The sequence below is a fragment of the Salmo salar genome, chromosome 16 (genome assembly GCF_965601325.2).
Source record: "Salmo salar chromosome 16, fSalSal1, whole genome shotgun sequence".
Taxonomy (NCBI): Eukaryota; Metazoa; Chordata; class Actinopteri; order Salmoniformes; family Salmonidae; genus Salmo; species Salmo salar.
This window is the reverse complement of record NC_138306.1, coordinates 67,858,620-67,871,646: the sequence shown is the minus strand read 5'-3', so window position 1 is coordinate 67,871,646 and position 13,027 is coordinate 67,858,620. Positions and strand designations below refer to the sequence as shown.

Sequence of the window (13,027 nt, the reverse complement as noted above, 5' to 3'; positions counted from 1 at the left end):
GACTGTCTATCTCTGTCATTCTCAGTGAATATTAGTGTGTTGATGGTACCCTCCAGTGGATATAAATGTAATTGCAAGAATGGAACAACATTTAGCATGGTTGTACATTTGGCTCTTTGCTCTTGGGAATATACAGTGCATTCAGAAAATATTCACAACCCTTGACTTTTTCCACATTTTGTTGTGATGCAGTCTGACTTTAAAAGTGATTCAATTGAGATTTTGTGTCCCTGGTCTACACACAAGACCCCATAATGTCAAAATGGAATGACGTTTTTCGAAATGTTTACAAATGATTTAAATGATTTTATGTGTGGGGTTTTTTGGAACTCAGTCGGGGTCTGAACTTACTGTTGAGTTAGAATAGTAGAATACACAAGGTGCAAGTTCAAAATCTTGTTTTGTCAGTCACTGACAGTCACTCAATTAGCCATGTCAGCTAACAATTTTTAGATTGCTAAGTTTGTCTGGCCAGTTATCCAAACTTGGGGCCTGTTTGTAGAAATGCAGGAAATTAGCTTTAAAACTGCAAAGAATTCTGTCTGCCACATGGCAAAATGAGTAGAATTGCATAGAATGTGTTATAGAATTTCAACATTTTCTCTCCATTGCATGGCAAAAGTGTAGAACTGCAGAAAACTTTCTTTAAAACGGCAAAAATGTCTCTGTGCCCCATGGCAAATGTGTACAATTCTATGATATTTTTTTTTAAATATATATTTTTTATTTCACCTTTATTTAACCAGGTAGGCTAGTTGAGAACAAGTTCTTATTTACAACTGCGACCTGGCCAAGATAAAGCAAAGCAGTGCGACACAAACAACCACACAGAGTTACACATGGAATAAGACAGTAGAAAAAGTCTATATACAGTGTGTGCAAATGAGGAAGGATAAGGGAGGTAAGGCAATAAATAGACCTTAGTGGCGAAATGATTACAATATAGCAATTAATCACTGGAGTGATAGGTGTACAGAAGATGAGTGTGCAAGTAGATACTGGGGTGCAAAGGAACAAAATAAATAACAGTATGGGGATGGGGTAGTTGGATGGGCTATTTACAGATGAGCTATGTACAGGTGCTGTGATCTGTGAGCTGCTCTGACAACTGGTGCTTAAAGCTAGTGAGGGAGATATGAGTCTCCAGCTTCAGTGATTTTTGCAGTTCGTTCCAGTCATTGGCAGCAGAGAACTGGAAGGAAAGGCGACCGAAGGAGGAATTGGCTTTGGCGGTGACCAGTGAAATATACCTGCTGGAGCGCGTGCTACGGATGGGTGCTCCAGCAAATAAAATGTGTGATTTTTTTAAATCTCTGCCCCATGGCAAAATTAGTAGAATTGCAGGTAATTTGCTTTAAACCGCAACTTTTCAACCTCAATTGCATTATCTCCAGCACAATACCAGTATCAACATATGTGAAAATGGCTAATTTCTAAGTTTCGTAGAATTAAATATAAAGTTGAAATGTTCTACCCGATGACATCATCAAAAGGTAAAACATTTTTTAAAACAGTGATTTTCAAACAATATGAGATTCAAGGTGATGTGGGGAGCAAGAAAATACCCTACCTTGTGCTAGAAACTCGTTCCAGTGTCACGGATCCCTCCAGAACTTTAATCACGCACACCTGTCCCCTATTTCCACTGATTAGTATTTGTATATATGTGCCCTTTGGTTTCCATGGTCTTGTCGATTATTGTTACTATGTCCGTTGGAGTAACTGTGCTGTGTGTTTTGGCTTTCGTGCCATTGTGGATTGCGCAGACGATTACGAGTCTCGTCCCGTGGGTTAATCATTGTGCGCGTGTGTATTTATTCGAGGTACTCCTCTCTCTTTTGTTTGGGTTTCAACCCTGTGTTTTTGTTACGTGTTTATTTGGTCTTCGTGCCCTTACACGGCACTCCGTCATTTGGGATGAATAAAAAACCCTATTAAACATTCCTGCGCCTGTCTCCCGAATCTCTTCATACCAACGTGACATCCAGGTTTTGAAAATCACTGTTTTGTACTTCTAATCCTACCATGTGATGTCACAGAGAAGCATTTTTTTAGGACATTATCTTTTTAACCACAGATCATAGAAGCGCGCTGTTTTCACATTCAGTGCCTTTATTCAGACCCCTTGACTTTTCCACATTTTGTTAGGTTACAGCCTTATTCTAAAATGGATTAAATTGTTTTTTTCCTCATTAATCTACACACAATACCACATAAAGATAAAGCGAAAACAGGTTTTCAGAATTTTTTGCTAATTTCTTAAAAATAAAATAAAAAAATATTTACATAGGTATTCAGACACTTTACTCAGTACTTTGTTGAAGCTCCTTGGGCAGTGATTACAGCCTTGATTCTTCTTGGGTATGATGCTACAAGCTTGGCACACCTGTATTTAGGGATTTTCTCCCATTCTTCTCTGCAGATCCTCTCAACCTCTGTCAGGTTGGATGGGGAGCGTTGCTGCATAGCTATTTTCAGGTCTCTCCAGGGATGTTTGATCGGGTTCATATCCGGGCTCTTGCTGGGCCACTCAAGGACATTCAGAGACTTGTCCCGAAGCCACACCTGCATTGTCTTCGCTGTGTGCTTAGGGTCGTTGTCCTGTTGGAAGGTGAACCTTCGTCCCTGTCTGAGGCCCTGAGCCCTCTGGAGCATGTTTTCATCAAGGATCTCTTTGTACTTTGCTCTGTTCATCTTTGCCTTGATCCTGACTAGTCTCCCAGTCCCTGCCGCTGAAAAACATCCCCACAGCATGATGCTGCCACCATCATGCTTTACCATAGGGATGGTGCCAGGTTTCCTCCAGACGTGACAAATGGCATTGAGGCCAAAGAGTTCAATCTTGGTTTCATCAGACCAAAGAATCTTGTTTCTCATGGTCTGAGAGTCTTTAGGTCCCTTTTGGCAAAATCCAAGTCGGCTGTCATGTGCCAACAAACTCCTTTTACTGAGGAGTGGCTTCCGTCTGGTCACCATAAAGGCCTGATTGGTGCAGTGCTGCAGAGATAGTTGTCCTTCTGGGAGGTTCTCCTATCTCCACAGAGGAACTCTAGAGCTCTATCAGAGTGACCATCAGGTTCTTGGTCACCTCCCTGACCAAGACCCTTCTCCCCCAATTGCTCAGTTTGGTCAGGCGGCCAGCTCTAGGAAGAGTTTTGGTGGTTCCAAACTTCTTCAATTTAAGAATGATGGAGGCCACTGTGTTCTTGGGGACCTTCAATGTTGCAGACATTTTTTGGTACACTTCCCCAGATCTGTGCCTCGACAAAATCCTGTCCCAAAGCTCTTCGGACATTCCTTCTATGTCATGGCTTGGTTTTTGCTCTGACATGCACTGTCAGCTGTGGGAACTTATACAGACAGTTGTGTGCCTTTCCAAATCATGTCCAATCAATTGAATTTACCACAGGTGGACTCGAATCAAGTTGTAGAAACATCTAAATAAGGTATTTCTGTTTTTTTCTTTTTAATACATTTGCAAAAATTTCTAAAAAACTGTTTTTGCTTTGTCATTATGGGGTATTGTGTGTAGATTGCTAAGGATTTTTTAAAATCAATTTTAGAATAAGGCTGTAACTTAACAAAATGTGGGAAAAGTCAAGGGCTCTGAATACTTTCTGAATTCACTGCATGTAGACACTGGTTTGGTACTGAAAAGGATGAATACAAGGTTAATTTCCCTTTAAAACTCTCCACCCCATGGCAAAATGGGTAGAATTGAAGGAAATGTGCTTTAAAAATGCAAAATGTCTCTCTGACAAATGGCAAAATTAGCAGAATTGTTTGAAATGTGTTATAAAATTGCTACATTTTCTCTCCACCCCATGAAAAAATGTGTAGAACTGCAGAAAACTTGCCTTGAAACTGCAACATTTTCTGTACGCCTCATGGCAAAATGGGTAGAATTGCAAATTAACTTTAAAATGTACATTTTTCTCTCTGCTGTCAAGAGGGGATCTAATAAAACATTTTTCCCTCTTGGTGACGGGGTCCCTCAACCAAATCTCGCTTAGGGCTCAAAAAAGCTAGATCCAGCCCATGTCACTACAAAGACAGGTGTCCTTCCTAACACGATACTAACCTAAATGACAGAGTGACTAGATGAAAGCCTGTTCAGAATAAAAATATTCCAAAACATGCATCCTGTTTGCAATAAGGCACTAAATTAAACCTGCAAAAAATGTGGCAAAGAAGTTCACTTTATGTCCTGAATACAAAGCATTATGTTTGGGGTAAATCCAACACAACACATCAGTGAATACCACTATTTGTAGGCATGTTGGTGGCTGCACAATGTTATAGGTATGTTTGTCTTTGGCAAGGACTAGGGAGTGTTTAAGTGTACAAATAAACAGAATAGAGCTAAGCACAGGCAAAATCCAAGAGGAAAACCTGGTTGAGTCTGCTTTCCAACAGACCATGGGGAAACAAATTCACCTTTCAGCAGGACAATAACCTAAAACACAAGGCCAAATATACACTGCAGTTGCTTACCAAGACAACATTGAATGTTGCTGAGTGGCCTAGTTACAGTTTTGACTTAAATCAGCTTGAAAATCTATGCTTTAATATTTTTTTTAAGAATAATGTGCAGATATTGTACAATCCAGGTGTGCAAAGCTCTTAGAGACTTACCCAGAAAGACTCACAGCTGCAATTGTTGCCAACAGTGTTGGGGAATTGTGTGTAGATGGGTAATAAAAAAAAAGATTTAAACCATTTTCAATTTTCAAGGGGTATGAATACTTTCTGAAAGCAATGTATCCCACAGAAAGCTAAGCACTGAAATAACCAAATCTAGTTTATGTAATGAATCAATTTGTTGTTTCTTAGATTCTCAGATTTATGTAGCCCCTTTTCAAAGGATGCAGCATTTAGCCAGTGATGTTAATTTCATGATAATCCAATTTAGGCTTGTGACTAAGTGTACTTCGTAGTGAAGAGGGTTGATAATGAATAATGCGATCCTTTGTGATCATAGGGGAAATGGTCTAGCTCAGAGAGTAGTACAATGGATCACGCAGAGCACGACATTGTCACGTCCTGACCCTGGTATGAGGTCATTTTTCCCTAGTAGATTGGTCAGGGCTTGACAGGGGGGTGTTTTGTCTATGTGTTTTGGGTTTTCTGTTTTCTATGTGGGTTGTCTAGAGTGTCATTCTATGTTGTCATTTTCTATGTTGTGGCCAGGTATGGTTTCCAATCAGAGGCAGCTGTTTATCGTTGTCTCTGATTGGAAGCCATACTTAGGCAGCCTGTTTTTTCATGGGGTTTTGTGGGTGGTTGTTTCCGTTTAGTCTAGAGTACCTGACGGGACTGTTGTTGGTCGTTTTATTGTTTTGTTGTTGAAGTGTTTTCATTAAAAGTTTAAAAATGAGCACTATACACGCTGCGCCTTGGTCTCCATTCAACGACCCCTGTGACAGACATACAATACAAAGATCAACAGCAGCATAGAGAATTAACATGCTTATTTCAATAGGCCAACATAATGTGAAGGAGTTCTGGAGAATATATCAGATTTTTCATATTTGCTTGCTAGGGTTATATATCCATTTTATTCTATATGTATTTTATTATATTCTAGTTTTCTGGAAGCGAATAAAGTGAGAACATTATTGTTTTAACCTGTTTTAAACGTACAGTATACTCCCATTTTATTTGGCATATTGTCAGTACAGTGCTGTAAAAAAGTATTTGTCCCCTTTCTAATCTTCTCTATTTTTACATATTTTTGATACTGAAAGTTTTCAGATCTTCAACCAAAACCTAATATTAGATAAAGGGAACCTGAGTGAACAAATAACACAACAATGACATACTTCATTTATTTATTTCATAAACAAAGGTATGCAACACTCAACGCTCCTGTGTGAAAAAGTAAATAACCCCTTACACTCAATAACTGGTTGTGCCACATTTAGTTGCAATGACTCCAACCAAACGTTTCCTGTAGTCGTTGATCAGTCTCTCACGTCAATGTGGAGGAATTTTGTTCCACCTTTCCAATCAGGACTGCTGTAACTCATCAACATTTTGGGGTTTTCAAGTCCTGTCACAACATCTCAGTTGGGATTAGGTCTGGACTTTAACTAGGTCATTCCAAAACTTCAAATTTCTTTATTTTTAGCCATTTTCATGTAGACTTCATTGTGTGTTTTGGATCATTGTCTTGCTGCATGACCCACCTTCGCTTCAGCTTACAGATGGATGGCCTGACATTCTCCTGTAGAATTCTCTGATACAGAGCAGAATTCATGGTTCCTTCTATTAAGGCAAGTCGTCCAGGTCCTGAGGCAGCAAAGCATTCCCAAACCATCACACAACAACCACCATGCTTGACCGTTGGTTTAAGGTTCTTACTGTGGAATGCAGTGTTTTTTTTTTGTTGCCAGGCATAATGGGACCCACTCTGACCTGCAGCATCAGGTAGGTTCACAGCGCGGGCTGCACAGCCTCCTCATCCTTTAGGAAGGCCTAACATTTCAACTCTTTATATTTCCCCCTTTTTTCTTTTCATTGTTTTTATTGTAATTTTCAAAGCTTTACAGGTTCATTTCAAATAGTTGATCTTATTTTCTTATTTCCACACCTCCTTTTTCAACCCTTTTTTTTAAAGAAAAATAGTTGGAAGATGAAAAAGTATGTTTAGCTCCTGTAACTGCTATATCGCACAATCACATAGCTACATCACAATTACAGCTGATGCCAGTCCAGGATATTAAACCCAATGATCCTCTGACTTTGCACCTGTGTCCTTGCTTTAAAAATAACATGTTTTTTTTTATCTGGTTCTTTTCCCACAGCACTGTCTTTCAGTCTCATATTGCTGTATAAAAGGAGGGGCCGGAGGAAGGAGAGTTACACTGAAACCTGCAGAGGTCCAGTAGGTTAAGATGGGCAAAAGGGAACTGACTTCACACTTTTTGAACCTGTTTGAAACGTCTGTCTGAGCCTAGGACACAAAGACTTTCAGGCATTGAACAATATGTTAACTGTAGTGTCTATATAGGTTACACTGTTTAAAAGTGTATTTCTCTCCTAGAACCACATCCAAACATGAACGTCTTTGCTTTTGGTCTCCTGCTCCTGGTGGCCGTCATCTATGGTAAATATCATCTCTTCATGTTGAACCATCCTAATGTTTTTATTTTCAAAAGTTCAGATTAAAAAAAACCTTGATAGTAGGTCAATAGTGTGCACTAGACTACACACTATGACTATGGCCTATGGCCAGTGACTTTCAAGATTTAGTCGTGGTTTCTTTCATGTTTCTCTATTTCTCTCTCTCTTTCTCTCTCCCCTCTCTCAGGTGAGGCCCTGCAGTGCCATAACTGTGTCCAGGCCACACCAGGCAGTGGTGATTGTGTGGAGACTGTGGAGACCTGTCCTCCTGAGCTGGACGCCTGTGCCAAAGTGACCTACCCTTCCCCTTATGGTGAGTCCCAGCACCATTCAGTCAGCATGGCATATAGCCACAATCACTGCAGAGACGCCACAATGCCTTATTAATCCGACCAGAAATCAATCAAAGACACACACACACACACACACAACACAAATCTATTTACTAGGTAGGCCTACAAGATTATCACTCAGTCGTCAGTCATTACCCACTGGACAAAAACTGGTTGAATCAACGTTGTTTCCACGTCATTTTAACCCCCCCAAAAATCTATGTGATGACTGATTGGATTTGCAAAAATTAACCAATATAAGGGAATTTCCAAATGTTTTCACCCAGCTTTTAACCTAAATCCAATGACATGGTGACATTTCTTGTTGATTTCAAGTTGAATTCACGTTAGTTGACAACTCAACCAAATGTAAATCAAAACTAGATGTTGAACTGACGTCTGTGCCCAGTGGGTATCGTCATCATCATCTCTCCCCCCCCCCCTCTCTATCTTTCTCTCTCTATTTCTCCAGAGAACACCTTCCACAAGTCCTGCTTCAAGATGATGGAGTCCTCGAAGCTTGGTGTAACCAAGGATCTGAGAGTCACCTGCTGCAGCTGGGACAACTGCAACCTATAAGACCTATGACCCATACTCACCTTCTTTATCATTGATATGCATGTGGCTGGAGCCCAGTTCAAATGGCAATGAAATACATTCAGTATTGCAAAATTGTATTTTTTATCTTTTGTTCCTGATTTCAACATATGTCTAAATGTCATAAGAAGAACTTGTTTACATATGATATGAAGGATTCAGCATCCAACACCGCCTCTTACATAAGCTATGCACACCAGTCAGTTGTTTTGTTGAGCTTTGATATTTCAAAATTCTCTAAACACCCTGTCCCAATGTGGAATGTCCCAGTGTGGAACACGACACTGCAAACCTTTGTCTTGAGAAATCCGGGAATTTCCAGTCCTTTACAGAGAGACATAGGGTACTACTTGTGCTAAACCTGAGTAAATACATTGCCCAATATCTCACACAAGTGACTCATAGATAACAGCTTTATTAGCGTACTATGCTGTATAAAAGGAGAAGAAGGAGAGGAGAGTCAAGGAAGCTCAATACACCTAAAGGAAATACAGTCAGGTGAGCAACTACTCTACTATCTACAGCTCCTTAATAACTTTGTCTCATGGTATTGTGCTACTGGGGTTGTCAAATGGTTGGTTTCAGAATGTTTCTGCACATTTCAAATAAATCAGACTTACATGAACCTACATGTAGCAATTGTTGAACATCGCATAATCCCACCGCATAGAGGGAGTCTTCGGTGATGCCTTTTTTCTATTGTTGGAACGACAGATCAACAGACTCCTGAAGAAAGACAAAGGAAAGATGAAAGCTATATGTTTTTCTCTCCTTCTCCTGCTGCTGGCATGTAGCTTCGGTGAGTCTGCCCATCAAGGTCTTCATCTTATTTCATGTCTTTATTTGACAGGGACAATGCCAAATAAACAGATTCATCTGACCCAGATTAAAGCTTGCCTGCGTATTCTTATCTCCATTCTTTAATCTCCAGTCTCCCAGTTTACACAATGGATAACCAGACTCCCTCCAATACAACAGAGATAATGCTGTTCTTCTGTTTTCTCCAGGAGAGGGCCTGAAATGCAACCGTTGTGTTGGCAAAGGCTGCAGAAACACAGTGGAGACCTGCCGTATTGACCATGACACATGCGGCACGGTCATATTCAAGCCCCCACTCCGTACGTATCTATTATCCCCTTTACTAGGCAGTATACCCTGAGTTTCATCTGTATATATCCCTTCACTAGGCACTTTACAATGTGTGTAACCCGAGGATCAGTAACCAATCGATAAAACACAAAATAACCAATCCTTTTGATTGACATCTAAGGAAACATTTGCTTTATCCAATCAAGAAAATGTGCTGGTTTGTGTCTTCTATATCTGGTGTTTTACCCTGTCTCGCTTCTCTCTCTCCACAGCTATCTCATACTTCAAGAGATGCATGAAGATGTCAGAATGCATGTTGCTGGGAAGCAACAAGGACATCGATGCCTATTGCTGCACCACCAACCAGTGCAACTGAGAGACACACCCTCTGTCTACCATACTGTATACTATACAGTCCATTTATTGTACTAAGCTGAATATCACTAATCAATGCACATGATTGAAACTGTCAAGAAGTTACAGAAATAAAGTTGTACTTTTGCGTCTGTTCCAAACAGTTTGCATTTAATGATTATTTATGTTTGACATAATTAACCTGTGATGAGCAAGTTTAGTTTATAGCTGATATATACAGGACTAGTTTATAGGCTATATGATGTGTTACCCAGTAACACAACATAAAATATAGACTCCATTAAAATTGTCATTACACACTCTGTCCCGATGTTGAATGTCCCAATGTGGAACAGAGCAGACCTTGGATAACTCTGCAATGTGGAAAGTAACTATTTATCCGGGGGAGCAAATAGTTACTTTGGAGGTGCCTACAACGATTTGAATACAGATCCCAAAAATGACTACTTTTTAAAACTATTTGTATTTTCAAATAAACTACAAAATATAATGATTTTTGGCCAGGTCTGGAACAGTCACTGTTATGTGGCACTGATCGCTGTAAACTTTCTAGTCTTGCGTAATCTCTTCTGAAAACCAGCAATTCCCATTCCGATATTCAGATCCAGACAAGAGGACATCTAGGAAATGCTGTGCTAAGAAAGGACAGCTCCACACACATCGGAAGGAAACTTAACCAGGTCAGAGATTCTGTTTGAGTTGTAACTTACCTGCAACTACTTCACTATTTACTGCTCATAACAACGCACTATAACAAAGCTTAGAAATCGCCACGAGAACAAACACAAACACCAAAATGCTTAAAAAGTTATAAAGTGTCACAAATATTTGTCTCAATTAAATTGTGCTACTTGGGTTTCACCATGTCTATCATTATACACAAGCCTACATGTGATGCACCGGGACAGGACCAACTGTATACGTCTGTCACACTAAGCACTCTTTGATGACATATGTTCTATCGTTAAAATGACAGCTCATAAGACACCTGAAGAGAAGGAAAGATGAAAGTGGTGTGTGTTTCTCTCCTTCTCCTGCTGCTGTCTTTAAGCTATGATGAGTCTGCCCAAAAAAGAGTACTCTATGTTTTACTAGGTATGATAAACTGTCTCACTGAATACTTGCTTGGTTATTAACCAGACTGAACCATTGTGAAATAATTTTTTCAGCATTGTTTAACATGGAGCGTTCAGTCAGGTTTAACTAAGCTACTAAACAATGATTTCACCATTGTTTAAAGTGGAGCGTTCAGTCAGGTTTAACCAAGCTACTAAACAAATGTTTACACTATTGTTTAAAGTGGAGCGTTCAGTCAGGTTTAACCAAGCTACTAAACAATTGTTTTCACCATTGTTTAACGTGAAGCATTCAGTCAGGTTTAACCAAGCTACTAAACTACACCAGAGATAATGCTGGTCTACTGTATGTCCAGGAGAGGGCCTAAGGTGCAACAAATGTCTTGACAGTGGAGACCACAGCCGAGACACAGTGGAGACCTGCCAAAGCGAAAAATAAAAAGGTCTGTGCGAGAATCACGTTCAAACACTCACTTCGTATTTAGCTCCCTCCTTCACTTGGCCACTTTACCTTGTGCTTCATCGGTGCGACCTACCAAGGTTAAATGATCAGTAAAACACACACATTTTGGAGTAGGAGTGCTGATCCTGGATCAGTTTATCCTTTTAGATCATAATGAATAAGATTATATGGACACGGAAGACCTATTCCTGGATCAGAACTCTGAGATGCTATATAAATACAGGCCCAGGTTATGTCTTTTAGGTATCTGGTATTTTCAATCCTCTCTCCACAGCTCCCTAAACATTTAAGAGACGCATGCAGATGTCAGAATGCCAGATGTTTGGAGACGAGAGTGAGAACATTCATGTCTGGTGCTGTCCCTCTGACCTATGCAACTGAGACAACCGTTGACTACCATAGTTGATTCTTTAATTTGGTGTGATGTCTGGCACCGCAAGAGTACCACATATGTAGTCCATTTACCATCTATTACTGTTGTTGTGAAGCAGTTACAAAATTAAAGTTGCTTCATTCCCCAACAATTTCCATTTGCTTATTGATGTCAGCTTTAACTTGAATGCATGATTCAGTTGGATAAAATAGATGGGCCTATACAGATATCATCTGACTCTTTAGCATGTGATTGGTCAGGTAAGTTGATGGCATAAAACATGAGCACCGAGCAGCACTATATGCCACCACCCAAGGCTTGAGCTTCTCTGCCGTTACTATAGTGACCAAGTGGGAAAGATCCAGGTGGCATTCCTAGAATACTTCCCATGGCAGCCTGCCGTGTCACAATTCTCAGAACACTACACCATCTTTATCAGGAACTTCAGTGATAAAGTTGTATTTATGTAACAGTGATAAGGCAGTTTATATGAGGACAGCACTGTGTTCACACTAGAGTTTCACAGACACCTGTGAAGCACAAGAACTCAGGTGAGATTATTACATTCTGTAGGTGACATTTACATAACCATTCTAAAATACCTGGTAAAGAAAATATCTCGGACTATCCTGTGTTTGGTTAAGCAGTGAAGATGAGAGTCTTGGCTATATCTTTCCTTCTTCTGATGAGTTATATTTGTGGTATGTCAGTGAATAGAATGTTCCGGAAATAACTTCAAAACAACACTGAAACTCTTCCACTCTGCGTTCATGATAATAACATGCTGTATAGTGTTTGTGAACTGTATTAACAACCTAATTGATTCAGTGGATATACAATATACTGACAAATAAGAACACAATATTAAAGTTTACAACAAACCATTTTTAACTGAGTTTGTGGTACTGTATTGTCTAGATGTAGGAGAGGCCCTCCAGTGTTACCGGTGTCGCCCAGACACACTAATGAAGATGTGTGTGGAGACGTCTCATTTATCACTTGGTTATTGGAAGGAATTATTTCAGATCAAATGTGAGAAAGCCACAAATAAAGGTTCCACTCACTCTAATTCCTCCTCTTCCCCAATATCTCATCATCTACAACATTACGATCAGTGAAATCTTGTTTTTATATTGTTTGTGTACGTTTGTTGATGTTGTGATTGCATCTGTTTTGTGTCCCATTGTCCACCTCTCTCTCCTTGTAATGGTGTCATGTTTCCGAGGATTCATCAGCAGCACAGAGTGTGAACATCTCCAGGGCATCGAGGGAGGACTCCTCCACACCTACTGCTGCAAATATGACCTCTGTAACCACTAAAGAGAGTGCATTTAAAATGCCTTCTCTAGTCTTCCATTTGTTATATCACACACAGCCTAAAAATAAAATGAATAAATATCTGCATGTTTACAACGTTCGTGGATCTTTTTTAGGTTATAGTCTTAGGTTAAAGATGTTTTTTTAGGTTGCAGTTTCACACTTCTACTCAGAGAATATTACAACATAATTACAACATGAGTTCAGGGCCGATTTGTCAACAGTGAAAATAAACTGATACATAATTCTTCCACTAGATGTCAACAGAGCTCCAAATTAC

General features: G+C 39.8%; 1 protein-coding gene across 2 annotated transcripts; it reads left to right on the top strand.

Moving 5' to 3' along the window:
• Positions 1 to 8,417: 8,417 nt before the first annotated feature.
• On the top strand, positions 8,418 to 9,658 carry LOC106574371 (uncharacterized). 2 transcript variants are annotated; one of them, XM_014150226.3, is made up of 4 exons: positions 8,418 to 8,552; positions 8,769 to 8,853; positions 9,062 to 9,172; positions 9,416 to 9,658. In XM_014150226.3, exons 2-4 carry the CDS (start codon positions 8,802 to 8,804, stop codon positions 9,517 to 9,519), a joined length of 267 nt encoding a protein of 88 aa, XP_014005701.1. In that variant the 5' UTR covers positions 8,418 to 8,552; positions 8,769 to 8,801; the 3' UTR covers positions 9,520 to 9,658. The 2 variants fall into 2 exon arrangements, with proteins under 2 accessions (XP_014005701.1, XP_014005702.1); XM_014150227.3 differs by having other exon boundaries at positions 8,521 to 8,552; positions 8,725 to 8,853.
• The last annotated feature ends 3,369 nt before the right edge of the window (positions 9,659 to 13,027 follow it).

Bases quoted from the DNA above. Each gene is read 5' to 3' on its own strand.
- LOC106574371 (XM_014150226.3), top strand. From the start codon at position 8,802: ATGAAAGCTATATGTTTTTCTCTCCTTCTCCTGCTGCTGGCATGTAGC. The intron at 8,854-9,061 runs GTGAGTCTGCCC...TGTTTTCTCCAG, and splicing joins GCTGCTGGCATGTAGCTTCG to GAGAGGGCCTGAAATGCAAC. The intron at 9,173-9,415 runs GTACGTATCTAT...CTCTCTCCACAG, and splicing joins CATATTCAAGCCCCCACTCC to CTATCTCATACTTCAAGAGA.